This window comes from Amphiura filiformis, chromosome 4 (genome assembly GCF_039555335.1).
Source record: "Amphiura filiformis chromosome 4, Afil_fr2py, whole genome shotgun sequence".
Lineage (NCBI taxonomy): Eukaryota > Metazoa > Echinodermata > Ophiuroidea > Amphilepidida > Amphiuridae > Amphiura > Amphiura filiformis.
In genome coordinates this window covers 72311941-72327171 of record NC_092631.1, presented here as the reverse complement: position 1 = coordinate 72327171, position 15231 = coordinate 72311941, and the positions used below count along the sequence as shown (strand labels likewise).

At 36.0% G+C, this 15231-nt stretch overlaps 1 protein-coding gene across 1 annotated transcript in view; it reads left to right on the top strand.

The window, feature by feature from the left end:
• The window catches only part of LOC140151374 (PAS domain-containing serine/threonine-protein kinase-like), a 117426-nt gene extending 102529 nt beyond the window's left edge, over positions 1–14897 (top strand). The window contains 11 exon segments of the mRNA XM_072173685.1: positions 1–275; positions 278–1012; positions 2518–2610; positions 2613–2695; positions 3538–3705; positions 5543–5668; positions 6089–6223; positions 7027–7226; positions 8248–8381; positions 9068–9208; positions 13194–14897. Of these exon segments, the coding sequence (XP_072029786.1) occupies positions 1–275; positions 278–1012; positions 2518–2610; positions 2613–2695; positions 3538–3705; positions 5543–5668; positions 6089–6223; positions 7027–7226; positions 8248–8381; positions 9068–9208; positions 13194–13339 (2236 nt within the window). The 3' untranslated portion in view covers positions 13340–14897.
• Positions 14898–15231: the final 334 nt, after the last annotated feature.

Here is a 15231-nt window from a genome sequence, read left to right as displayed (position 1 = left end):
GTCCGACACAGCAGATCTGCTGAAAGAAGCGCGAGAGTTTACAGAGAAGATTTCTGCCCTCCATTGTGATTCAGCTAATCCTGAGAGTATATCAACTCCTGAACTGATGGAAGACGTACCTCTAGCAGATGCAGAGGAAACGGAAGAAACAGACAATGCCACCTCCCATTTGTTTTTAGGTGTGTCACCCCCTAGTAGTCAGGCTAGCAGTATGGAAGTCAATGTGAGTTGTACGCCTGATGGACTCAGCGATATATCGTCTCTTGGTTTTGAATCTGAAAGGGGAGCTTATGCGAAGATGTGTTTGGGTGTGACTTTCTGGTTGATTTAAATCGCAAGCGATACTCCCAAGGGGATCATGTCTCTGAAGGCACAAGTGGCAGTCGGACAGAGTCTCCTAAAACAACATCAGATGTACAGGATGACACGGATGCAGGGAAAAGTGGTAATGTCAAAGGTGATGTAAGGACTGAGGGTAGAACGCGGAAGACGCAACATAGACAAAACAGTAGCGGGTCCGATACACTCAATGTGCCTGGTACATCCGGTGCCCACGGAGGTGATAAGAGGGACTCTCTTGAGCATGTTAGTCCGCTACCACTGGATGATGACTCGGTATGCAGTGAAGATGTTATCACTGCTAGGAGGATATCACTCCATAGCAACAATGACAAAAGTAGCGCTGACATTCCTGAGATGGATAATGATCCCAAGGACTCTCCGGCTAACGCCGTCAAGAAGGCATGGCTAGAGAAGAGTTTGAGTGAGTCGGACGATATTGTCAACAACAATGCAGCAAACAATGTAAATGTGAATAAGAATGAAGCTGCTGATGTAGTAAGGACACCTCCCAAAAAGTTTTGTGAAGGACGAGGAGATGCAGCAGACGCTGGTATACCAACAACGTCGACACCGGCTCGTGTTATCAGACAAGCGTCATGTACATCAATGCAAACCATTCCAGAAGGTGGATACGTTGGCCAAGGAAGACATCGAGATGGAAACTATCTAGGTAGGTAGCATTTTTATGGTATAACCCCCGATCACTATCTGCCGATCTAACATTGTCTCTGATTGGTCCATTACATGATATCTTCATTTTAATCACCAATCAGAATGGAGCTTTGCAAATAATTCACCCCAATTTTTTTGGGTGGTGTAATTATTCTAACAATGTTGCTGATTGGTCCAGTTGATAATGAAAACTTCTTTTTGACCAATAGGCAGGTAGTTCTCATTGGGATAGCTATGATCAGTATACTTTCGGACTGGATTCACACACCATACAGTCAGTTTGTAAATCTATATCATGTACATGCTTTCTACACTACCAAATATCCCTGTTTGGACTCAATTGATGAAGGACGAGGAGATGACAATATGGTTTGAAGAACCACATTTACCATAGCAAGTGAACAGACAAAATGTCCTTTTTTTCAAAATCAAAGGTTTTTTAAAACCCTAAATCCATCATGCAAGTTACATGCCTGGTCACCATAAAACCTCAGTGTTTTTTGGGTGTATCCTTGGTGTAAGATATTCATGAGTTAGACTAGTGTAAACAGCTTACGGAATAAAGCTGTACAATCCTTCAGTAGAAGATTTGTGCTAGGCTAATTCCATGCAGTCTTACACAAAGGATAAACTGGTTTTTGTCACCCACGCAAGATAACCCTAAAGGTGCGATCCAATTAGTCATTTTGTAATATTTTAATTTGCAAATATTTGTCAAAAAACAATGAAGCATATCCAAATTTAAGAGCATTTTAATCTTAACATTAATATTTCACTCCTTATCTTCTAATTCCAATTCAACCTTATGCTAAAGCAACGCCCTGATCTAAAAAGACTTGGACACAAAAATAATAAGAAAAATAATATTTTTAGTTTTTTTAGTTTTTTTTAGTTTGCGTGGGCTTTTTTTAGGAGTTGCGTGTGTTTTTCCGTACTTGATTTTGTTGACACTATTAATACAATTTTACATTTAATATTGTCACTGACGCACAGTGTTGGAGGTCAGACCCATTTACATGATGGATCGTGCCTTGTGAGATTGATGCCATTTTTAGCCAATATATTTCTGAATTTGATTACTTGATATTTCTTATTTCAGCTTTTGTTGTAGCGCTTCTTGAAATTGTGAAATGAAACTTACAACTGGGAATTTAATGGTATAAATATTCAAAACACAATATATCTGAAGTCAAAATCAACATTATCCTGAATTGGAAGGTTTAGAATTTTATTCAGACATTTGATGGAAGGGGACACTTACACAGTTGCCACTCAAAAAATTCTGTTGGGACAACTTACTAGGGTACGGTCGCTAATTAGGTTGTATACGGTACTTGCTTCTCCACATCCAAGTTGTCATACCTTACTCTTTTTTTCCTGGCATTTTATACTCTGATCTATTTGTATTACTGACTCCTTTCATTGGAAGTGATTTTCCCCTACTGTTAATTTTTATCCAAGTTGTCATATTTTCATATTTCCCACAATTTGTTCTCATTCCAGGTATTATATTTCAAATCAAGAAGGTGGATTTAGATGACGGTAATACATTGTACTGCCTGTGGATAGCTCGCGATCCAGCCGACCCAGGCGTAGGGTGCGCTGTACCTCATGCATCACATTAGCATCAAGTTTTAGTAGCACATTCAATGCATCAGCCAGTGGTATAAGTCTAGGAGAGGTCAGTAAATGTCTTGGATATTTCTAAAAATTAACTGAACGGCTGTCCCTAAATTTAAGCCATATATTGATTTCCACGGATGTGTGCATGCATTATTGTAATCGGCTCTTTAATGAAGGACGCATCATTCAAACTTGCAAAAGTGGATGTATTATACTTGGGCACATACTAAACAGGTATCCTAGCTGTTACCTGTCGATTTTTTATTTAATTTGTGTCGAAATATTATAAAAGCAAAATATCAGAAAAACACTTGTGTGGCGATAAGAAACAGATATACACCGTCAACATTTGCGTGGTACTATTCTTTCTATTATGTGTGGGGGTGTTTGTTGGTGTGTGTGCGTGCTTTTGTAAACACACCCCAACATGGACATACACACCCCCACACACACATGAGAAATGGGCTATTCCATTTAAAATGCACACTACCTCTGTGGAAGATTTTAGAAATATCTTCCACAGGGGGAGTATGAATTTCAAATGGAATGAACACATTAGGCACAAACTCGCCTTCCCTCTGTGGAAGATTCAGGTTGAATCTTTCTCAGAGGGTGTATGAAATTCAAATGGAGCCACCTAATGCGTTCATTCCATTTGCCGATGTTAACAGGCAATCTGATATCATTCTTTAACAAGCAAAACTTACACAAAACATTATGCAAGCCATTAATACTCTATCGTCCATGAGGTGCTATTCCAATTTTCACTAATTTGGCTATTATCTTGAATCCATGCTCTTGTTAAGTAAACAAACAAAATGGAGAATCTTTAATCCAAAAAAGAATCTTTATTTTAAAGTGGCAGTTGTGTATTATGAAATACTGTATATTTGCCAGCAGGCATTGGCAGCACAGGCAAGGGTTAACAGCACTACATCAACAGAAGATGAAGAAGCACAGAGTCTAGGTCAAGGGTTGTATGGCAAGAAGTATACTACCTTACAGTCAATAGGTAAAGGAGCATTTGGGTTTGTCAAGATGGCCAGTAGGAAAACAGACGAGAAAGTGGTAAGTAGAAATTTTTTTTATAAAAGTTTAAAGCGGGTAAAAAAGAAAAAGCTGGTAAAAGATAAAAGCTGGTAAAAGTTAAAAGCTGGTAAAAGTTAAAAACTGGTATAAGTTAAAAGCTGGTAAAAGTTAAAAGCTGGTAAAAGTTAAAAGCTGGTAAAAGTTAAAAACTGGTATAAGTTAAAAGCTGGTAAAAGTTAAAAGCTGGTAAAAGTTAAAAGCTGGTAAAAGTTAAAAACTGGTAAAGTTAAAAGCTGGTAAAAGTTAAAAGCTGGTAAAAGTTAAAAACTGGTATAAGTTAAAAGCTGGTAAAAGTTAAAAGCTGGTAAAAGTTAAAAGCTAGTAAAAGTTAAAAGCTGGTAAAAGTTAAAAGCTGGTAAAAGTTAAAAGCTGGTAAAAGTTAAAAGCTGGTAAAAGTTAAAAGCTGGTAAAAGTTAAAAGCTGGTAAAAGTTAAAAGCTGGTAAAAGTTAAAAGCTGGTAAAAGTTAAAAGCTGGTAAAAGTTAAAAGCTGGTAAAAGTTAAAAGCTGGTAAAAGTTAAAAACTGGTATAAGTTAAAAGCTGGTAAAAGTTAAAAACTGGTATAAGTTAAAAGCTGGTAAAAGTTAAAAGCTGGTAAAAGTTAAAAGCTGGTAAAAGTTAAAAGCTGGTAAAAGTTAAAAGCTGGTAAAAGTTAAAAGCTGGTAAAAGTTAAAAGCTGGTAAAAGTTAAAAGCTGGTAAAAGTTAAAAACTGGTAAAAGTTAAAAACTGGTAAAAGTTAAAAGCTGGTAAAAGTTAAAAGCTGGTAAAAGTTAAAAGCTGGTAAAAGTTAAAAGCTGGTAAAAGTTAAAAGCTGGTAAAAGTTAAAAGCTGGTAAAAGTTAAAAGCTGGTAAAAGTTAAAAGCTGGTAAAAGTTAAAAGCTGGTAAAAGTTAAAAACTGGTATAAGTTAAAAGCTGGTAAAAGTTAAAAGCTGGTAAAAGTTAAAAGCTGGTAAAAGTTAAAAGCTGGTAAAAGTTAAAAGCTGGTAAAAGTTAAAAGCTGGTAAAAGTTAAAAACTGGTATAAGTTAAAAGCTGGTAAAAGTTAAAACTGGTATAAGTTAAAAGCTGGTAAAAGTTAAAAGCTGGTAAAAGTTAAAAGCTGGTGTTCATAAAAGCTGGTAAAAGTTAAAAGCTGGTGTTCATAAAAGCTGGTAAAAGTTAAAAGCTGGTGTTCATAAAAGAAAATAATTTAAAGAATTAAAACTAATTAAAACTCTTGGAGTGATGTGAGACCTTTCAGCTTTTTATGACTCATCATGACCTTTGAATACTTTTGTTTAAAAAAGTAAAGGATGATGCAGTGTGGTTTATGGGCGATGATGCAATAATGAGTCCAGAAAGCAAATTGCTAACTGGTTTTTTTTCTGTTACCTGGAAGTAGATTTGTTAAGAAATTATAAATTATTGTTTGTTTGTGTGGTCAGGATATTGTGTTGTTTACTATACCCACAACATCACCTGTCCTCAACCCTGTGGGCACTACTGTCTTTCTTACAGTTCCACTGATTGGTTAATTAATTGATATAATCATCTAAGTATCCAATCAAAGTAGATCTTTTATAACATTTAAGCTTCACCCCTTGAGTCCTGCTAGCCATTCTTACCTTATCTCTGACTGGCTCATTATTTGATGCAGGCCTCTTTGTAACCAATCAAGATAGTTATTAGATGATTTGGCAGGTAGTACCCATGGGGTTATATTGAAAGACAAGAAAAACACTAAATCAAATACAGTATCTTGTATTATAATACCACAGTGATTTCTCCATCTCAAGAGCAGATTAACTCATATTTTTGATATTATTTGTTTTTGTAGTTCATCGTGAAGTTCATTAAAAAGAAGAAAGTACTGAAGGAAAACTGGGTAGACAATGCTGGAGCAGGAAAGATGCCTCTAGAAGTTGCATTACTGTCACAGATTGATCATGTGAACATTGTCAAGGTGAGTGCTATCATCTGCCTGTGTACCTTATTGTGTTTTTGAAGTTGCGTTCCTGATCCTTTGTACATGCGCAACTTGAAGTGTGCCTGTCATCATGCATTTGATGTTACACTTACCGAGGAAGAAGAAGAAGAAGAAGAATTACTCCTTCACTTCTGCTTCAACGATTACGCATTCCTAGTGTCCTAGCAATTACTCACTCCTCACAGGCTCCTATAATGTCAATATAAATAAAGACATGACAGCATCACAATGACTTGAATGAAAGATGAGGGATCTGCTTGAAAATCATAATCAAAGATGCATTTTCTGTGTCTAAACTCAAGTTTAAAATGCGTATTTGATATATCAAGAAGCTAAAATGATGATACAAAATTGTAATAATTATGTTATCAATTCATCATTCTTTGTTTTTCTCAGGTGGTGGATTACTTTGAGAATGACAAGTTCTTTCAGATGGTAATGGAGAAGCATGGAGCAGGAATGGATCTGTTTGAATTCATTGATCGTCAACCAAATCTGGATGAGCCACTAGCAAGCTATATGTTTAGACAGGTAATTTTTAAACAGCTAGTCTTAGCAATATGATTGGATTGTCCTGCTGACTGAGGCGTGTTCTATCAGACAATCGAGAATTATTTGATGGGAACTGGTCTGTCATTCACGCCCAAACACAAAATGCCGTGCTGGAGCAATTACTGTTGCGCGACATACTGCACTCTGTGCTCATTGTGCAATCTTTACATGATTTGGAATAATTACGGAATACCCTCTGCACTGTCCGTTGCTTCTGTTAGTTACAACAAGGCATCACACCCTTATGGTTCTCTCCTTTATGGACAGCATGGAGGGTATTCCGTAATTATACCCATGATTTTATGATTTATCTGTGTAAGAATGATAATTTTCCACCTTGTTTTTCCACATAAAACAATGATATCTTCTGTGTTCTATAGATCCAATACCTTTATTCTCTAAACGTGACACAAGCGCCCTCAAACCCTGAAGTAATATAAACCTAATTTGAAGTAATATAAACCTACAAGAGATAAAGCCTATTAAATGTTCCATAAATCACTGGAAAGTAAAGAAATTGTCAAGAAAATTAAGAATTTATTATATTTCAATTTTTACATAATGCCTTGGATTTCATACTGGAGAACACAAAGGACTAGGAGATCTGTAAAATACAACTTTAAAAGATAAGCATTGTTCTCATTATTGAATATGTTTCATATACTACACAAGCTGATTATCTGCACTCCCAAATGAAGCACCAACAATTTTGACCAAGAATATAGTTTAATTTTAACTATTCAGCATCTAACATTTTCTAATCCTGTATATTTATATTTCAGCTAGTAGCAGCGGTCTCGTATCTCCACAGTAACAACATTCTCCATCGTGACATCAAAGATGAGAACATCATCTTAGATGAAAATTTCTGCATCAAGCTGATAGATTTTGGGTCGGCAGCATACATGGATGATGGTAAACTGTTCTCAACATTCTGTGGTACTCTAGAATACTGCTCACCTGAGGTGTTGCTAGGCAATAAGTAAGTGAAGAGTTCTGATGTAAAATGCAGTAATTTGCTATCCAAAGGTTGCTGTATGTATTTTTTGTGTTCAGTATTGTTAGTTTGAGGGAAGAAATAGACCATTTCAAATCAATATTGGAAAAGTTTGAAAAACAGGGACAGTGAGTGGTATTTATTCAGTAAGCTATCTAGGGGGTCAAAATGGGGGACAAGAAACGCCATGAATCACATTACCCTTTTGAACAACAATACAGCTTTTTTAGCCAATGTCAACATGGGTCGTCATGTAAAATGTTTTCCTAACGTATTGAACTACACCACCGCTATTTGGCCTTTCACAGTATGACAGTAATGGAGAGAAAAGTGGAAATGTTCGTCATTTTTCAGCACTTTAGATTTGGACAAATTGACACTTGGCAATGTAAACATCAATCTCATACACAAGACATACCCCACGTTTGGTTGTGTCTTTCATGCAGATTTGTGTTCAAGCTAAATAGTTGTGCTTGTGTTAGTGTCGATGACCCGGAATTATTAACTGGGTCATCCATAAACAAATGACAGCTCAGAAAACTTTCATTTTGAAAACGTCTGTATTTTATAGCAATGTGTAATTAGAGAGGGACTCCGTACAGGTACATCCTGGTATTGGAGAGAGCCTATTTTATGACATTAATTAAATGCGCTATCAGTGATTCTTGTGAAAGGCTCAACATATCTTGAAATAGCTTGAAAGTGAAGGATAAGTCTGTTAAATTCCCATTAGATTTGTTTGTTTGTCATGTTTGTGTGCCGTATACTTATGAAGTTGAACTATGTGCAGTTCTCCTGAGGATAAAGATGAAGCGAGTTACGATGATGCGTTTCAAGATCACTCTAGCAATCAGTGATAAGGTTGAACACAAGCTCTTTTTCATCTCTATCTATAACAAGTCCACTTATACTTTCAATAATGTAAAAATCAGGTGTTTTTTTTATTTTTTTTTAGAATTTTGGATTTGGTGAATCATTTATAATTACATCTTTACATCACCCACAGGTACAGAGGTCCAGAGTTGGAATTATGGGCTGTTGGTGTGACACTCTACACCCTAGTGTTTGGTGAGAATCCATTCTATGACATTGAGGAGACTATTCAAGCTATCCTGAAGCCACCATTCCTTGTGTCAACAGGTAGGTAACACCATTGTTTTATGGGACTATGAAGCTTTAATAGAATGGAATGGAAAATGAATATAGTGTAATAGGCCAGAAAAATACAGAATTGTCTCTGTGTCCCCTGTGTGCATGCACAATTTTTAGAATTCACTTTTTTTTTTCTTTCATGTTTTTGAAGTGGTTTTTTGTTCTTCTTTTTTTTACAAATGTCATAAACAATATTGAAATTTAGCAGTGAAGTAGTTAAAAGAAACAAATGGGCCAAAAAATGATTTCAACTTAAAAAACAAATCCAGATGCAAAATTGGATTATTTCATGTCGGCGACCAGCGGTGCCATGTACCTTTCACCGGGACCTTTCAGTTTAGTTTTACCTGTCGGTTAGGGATACTAGCACTAATGCTGCACAAAACACTTGTGGTGAGTTGATATGAAATTTTTACACTGGGTGTACCTCTAGTTTTGTCCATAATGTGTGCTACTTTAACTTCTAACGGTTTTGTTGGAGCGCCCTCAGTATTGCCCTGCCCTGGCCTGATTCAGGGGAAGCCTCCAGGGTGTTGTGAAGCTTGGTATGGTTAGGGTTAATACTGGTTCTTTTTATTAAACAGATTCTGTTCCATGTCCAGCTTAATTGGACGAATCTTATGTGTAGATTTCAAATTGAACATGTTTGTGTTTTATGTATTTTTATTGATCAGAATTGATGCAGCTGGTAGCATGGTTATTGCATCCTGAACCTGAATGGAGATGTACTCTACAAGATCTAGAAACCAATGCATGGATCAATCAATCCATAGATCTCAAACAATACACATGGGACACTTTACTACCTCCAGAAGGTAAGAATACAGTGGTTCAAGATTTAGGGGTTTGTTAATAGAATTGATTTTATGCGCTAGGCAACCCTTGTGTATATAGGCCTATACCAGAACATTTATTGAGTGTATTTCATCAAAAAACAAAACATGATTTTCCTACTCTTGTAGTCTAATCAAGTGGACAAAATTATTTTCCAGTTATTAGGATACCTTCATACACTCTTAGATATCGAGAACCAATCAGAGCAAGTGTTAGAAAAATCCAAACCATGCGCTGATTGTGTAAATATGCACGGGCGCGCACTCCCCGTACTACGTGTAGTGCTTTCGGACGCGTCCATTTTTTTTCGGGTTGATGCATTTATATTTGCTTGTATTTTCCAACACTTTAGTGATAATTTTGTTATAAAAACAGCAAAAAATCATGTGTTTTTCTTCTCGTGTATGAAATAGGTTAATGAACATGTATTACTTATTGCTCGAGAAATTAGACAAAATAATGCAAGCGTGCTGATGTTGATGCATCTAAGGTGTAAGCCCCGAATCCCAACAAGTAAAAGCCCGTTCATTAACCTATAAATAGAACATGAAAGCTAGATAAAAAAAAGTGATTGAATTATCCTAATTATCCTAAATAGACAAAAGAGTGTGGACACTCTAAAAAAGGGCAATGTAAATTGTTCCCTTGCAATGATATATGTCGAATCATGGAATTCTGCTCAGGAAGCAGGGATCAACATAGATTGGTGGGTATTGGAGAAGGTTGGGAAGTTAGAAAGTGTTTAGGCTTGATGGCAATGACATGTTCATCAGTCATGTTGAAAATATGTTGTTATAGCCAAGAAACAGTACAAATTTAGTTCTGTCAGGGATTATAGTTGCACTATAAAGCTTAATAGTAGTCGAGGGCTAAAGTTCTCCATTTGTGAAGACTGGGTAATGTATTTTGCAACTTGTAATGTTTAAGGGATTTCAGTGTATGCATGTACATGTATATATACCAAATGTGCATGCTAACCAACTTAATCCAACCTACCTATTTCCTACCATGCATGCAATCAAGAACGTCACCTGTATGATCCAAGCCCTCCACCCAGCGATCACGATGACAGCGATGATGACCCGGAATTGAACGACGCAGAAATCGACGCTCTGCAGAGGGCGTATGAACACCAGTTGTCCTTGAATATGTGATATGCCGTACTAACCAAAGTTTTATTTTTACTGAGGTATTCGACTATATAATATATATCCATAGCTAGATGTGTGATTTGTGGTGCCTAGTAGTGGGTGTTTGAAGTTTGCTGTGTTGTGATATTTCTTAGATTCAGGCTCTTCTCTTCATCTGTGCACCAAGTGAAATCATAAATCATGTCGTCATCTTTTCCATCATATGCTGAAAGTCACTAAGGGATGAAATCAAAACTTGACCGCCGGTTCCGTCTGCGACCATCCAGTTTCTGTTGTTCTAAACAATGGAAACTGAACGAAACCGGGCCAGTTTTGATTTCATACCTAAATACATTCAAATGTTTTGACAATTTCAAAATGACTCTATCATCAAAATTGTGCCTTTTCATAATCATTGAAGATGAACATTAGTGCTGTTTTGAGCAGAGCTTGTATGCTTGCACACACACCCACACTGCATTTAGATGAGTCATCTAAAATTGTCACAACAATTGAACGCAATGATATATTATCACTGAACATAGTTTTTTCATAAATCATGAGCATGTAGATACCCCGGTGTTGTCACTAACCATCATATTTTAGAATTTCGAGGACACCTTCATCAAAAACGCCCCTATTTTTTTAATTTCATGAGCATTTATGTCCGTGGGCATACTTTAAATATAACCCTTTTGCGTGGTCAATGGTAAGTGACAACACCGGGGTAGATACATTGAAAGAAGCAGTTAATCTAAAATGAGAAAAGGGATTAGGGAATAAACCAAAAGTTTGATGACATCTTATAAACGAGAGCTTTTGTTAGGAGGCTGACAATCTCCCTAATGTAAGTTTGAAATGTTGAAAATTCCAACCCGAAGGATAAACTTTGACCAATGTTTTAACAACTTTTTTACAAACGTAATCGGCCTTTTTGACCCCCTCCCCCCAACGAAAGGACTTTCGTTTATAGGACATCTTCAAACTTTTGGTTTATTCCCTGTTAGACAAGAGAGTTTTTGTGTTGCTAATGGAAGGCAAAAGTAGTGTACCACTGGATGATTTCACCATATGCCCAGCAACAAATTGCATATTTGCTTGCATTCTGTGTATTATAGACAATTTTCATAATTGACCACTTTGTCGCTGTTGGCGGTGTTTGGCTCTGATAACTCCAATTTATCGGAGCAGAAAACTGAAAGCAAGGCCACTGGATTAATTTGCTAAGTAACTATAAGGCCTATCTAGCCGTGACTTGGTACATATGTAGAACAAGTAAAATAGAAGTATATTACGTTTAGCATTTTGCTAATTTTAATCTGTATAATTAATTAGAGGCTATTAGAGTTCATTTTATTTTTTCAAGAAATTAACCCTAATTAATTACGCAGACTAAAATGAGCAAAATTCCCTTTTTTTTAATTTAAATTAAGTTTTAAAAGCATGCAAATGGGTTACGTTGCTCCTGATTTAGTGTTCCAAAATCAATATTTTCCCCAGAATTTCTTCTGTTTTGTATTGATTTTGCCATCATTCTGTGGGAGCAAACATGCTTTCAGAATAACTTTGCACAATCACTTCACATTTAAAGAGTGTCTTTTCAAAACTTCCTCACCACACCAGCATATGTGTTTTTTTCATTTGCTAATATTTAACATTTAACATTATATAAACTATCAATATTTCCCCTACAGATATGTTTCATCTTTTGAAGCTATTACAATAAATTTATACAATATAGCTAATATATTCCACAATTTCCTGAAATCAGTCACATAAGTATCATGTGCTGATAGACAGAACAAGTTTTGGATTATGGCACATTAATTTGTGGGTAAAACCGTGTTCCTCTTGATTATGTTGCCATACGCCCAGCAATCTTCCATTTTAGATTCTTACTTGAAACATGTATTGTGCCAATTACATGCGCTAAGCCCTACATCAAAATCTTGGTCATGTTCATATGTACGTAGAAGCCAAAAATCACTAGATTTCATGCCTTTGCAGCAAAATATTGGAGTTACACTATTTTGGTACCTGTGCCTGACAATTCAGTATGGTGGGTATCTCATACCATTACACATGGGATAACCTCTTTGTATCTAAGGCACAATATGAATCAAGGATGTTGATATCAAAATCAAAAGTTTTTGTCATTTGCTTGAGAAAAATCTAAATATTCTTTTTACTTGAAAGAGTAAATTCATGTGTCATATTTGCAGTAGCCTTTAGAAGTATGGCGTTTTTGGCGTACACAAAGGGCGGTCCTTATTCAATCTGGACAAATTCAAAGGACTTTATCCAGTGCCATCCTATTGTGTCAGCCATACCTCTAAAAAGTTAAAACAGCTTCCTGTTATTGCATATGTTGTTATCACGTGAACCGTACTAATACTTTTGTCATTTCATGTACAGAAATATTGTTTTCCTAGGTTAATTAGTCAGTGCTCAATGTATATGTGATGCGATCAAGCAAAATCAGTCGGAACTCGGAAATATTAAATTTCGATTTCCTTATATGATAGTAAAAAGCATTTACAAAGCTGCATTGTGCAGAAAACCCCATTGAAATTGAGCAATCATGCAGCTCCAAAGATATGAGCAATTAAAGAGTTTCCAAAACAACAGGAAATATTTCCTTTGTTTAGCTATATCTCAAAATCAATATTTCCGAGTGCCAACTGATTTTGCTTGATCGCATCACATATTTGTTGTATTCTTTCAAATAATTAATTCCTGTATCGTATTTATTGCCCTACATCTTGCAAATTTGTACATTATTATTTAACAAACAGAAATTTATTGTATGTGTATTTTCTTTTCTTAACCACCACAGACAATTTGCTCAGTTTTCAAGACTTTGCTCAAGAGCACAACAGGCAAGACTCTGACATCAATCAACTCGGTCAAGAGCTTGAAAGAAGTCTACAGATGTCCGATGAAGAGAATGAGAATGCCAAGATGAGAACAACAGCGTTATAACACAGTGGTAACTCTGGGGGTATTGGTGAATCCTCCCCCTTCTCCATCAAAACGAACACTCATTGGAAATGCCACTATTTGGGGTCATAATTACCAAATTTTAAACAATTTGTAGATATTTGTACCCCACTGGAAATTCACCACCTGTATTGCCCCAAGAAAAGTTCTGTAGTCACCACAGTTCGATATAAACCAGCTGGCAGTCAACCCTGGGTTTAATCTGTAGTCAGAGGACTGTTATCCTTTGGTAACTTGGTGGCCTCCTTGCATTGTTTTGGTACATGAAACGCGCTGATCTTTCTATGATTCTGTGTTGTACATGCGCATACTAAACAATAGCGCCCTCTAAAAGGTCCGCAATAGTGTGCTGTAATCAGGGTCAATTCTCTGATCAATTCTCTGATGTTGGAGAACCTGTACAAGTACTTTGCTCCATAGGAATATGAACCCCTTCTGTGGGAATATGAAGCTCCTCTGTGGGAACATGGAGCACTGTGTGTTGAATTCTTCTGTGGCAACGTAGTCAAGACTAATATCCAATATGAATTAGTTTATTTCCACAATTCAAATTGTTTAAACCTTTCCTGACTTCATCTGGCCTTTAACCTTTAACCTTTTCTCCCTTGATCTGGCCTTTGACCTGTTTATTGGTTGATTGAAACAATATAATAGATGTATTTTTCAAATGCCTGAATTTATATTTTACTATATTTATGATCATTGATACACATGAATTACTTGTAATTTGTAAGTTTCAGTGTATGCTTACATTAATTGCTTTGCATGTTTGGATTTTTTAAATTTCTTCTTAACCATGTAAATCTTTGTATGGCAAAACATACTTATTTATAAGATGAGTCTTATTTACGAGATAAGTCCTGTGAACTTGCAAGTGCAATGATGTCAAACTATTTGTAATTATATTTATTGTCAAGTATACTTTATATTCTAACGCATGTGCATTTCAGGTTGAGTATGTAATTGCAACCCAATTGTGCTTTTCATCAGCTTTGTACCAGCATTCCATTTTCTGTTTGGAAATGGACCAAAAGAGAGAGATTATTTCTTTATTTTTTCTTTGCATAATAGTCAATGCTAGTGTTATTGAATAAACACCAACTGTGATACTCCCATAATTTTGAGCCATACAGCCTCTCAACATGTGAGGGCTTGGAAATTATATGCAGCAACAGCTGCCATGCACATAATATTGTCAAAGAGAAGTTCAACATCTTACAACGTGTTTGGTTGTGCTGCACAAACAATGCATTTGACATGAAGCAGCAATTCAATTCTGTTTGGTAATTAAAGGCACTATCAGTGATTCCCTTTATGCAAAAATCAAGATTTTTGAATAGACACGCAAGTGGCTAATTTACTCTGCAAGTGATAGAATCCACTAATTATACAATTTGACATATTAGTCATTCTTAATCATTTAAGAAAGTTCCTGCAATCTTATTGGTTCTTAACTGTGTGATATGACACGATATAACACTCTTTAGCGCGTATGTGTCGGCGTAAAACAACTTGGCTTCGCCTCATTGTTTTACTTAAAATAATGATGTCACCCATGTTATATGAGACAATAGATGCATGACAGCGGCTAAAAACAATACCTTTATTATCTAAATGTGGGCGGTCTCTCTCCGTAAGGAAACTCACAGCAACACACAATTGAACACAGCTTCATCATATCTCCTGCTGTTCTCTACTTTTTTTCTTTTTTTTTTTCTTTTCATATGAAAAAAAACCCTAATCAGCTTTTCATAGACTTAAGTTATTCCTGCAAATTTCATATATAGTTTCACAGGGATAACTGGTAATGCCTTTAATATCTTGTTTTGTGACATGAATTAGGTTCACAGTATCTTTGTGGCTTTCAGGTATTC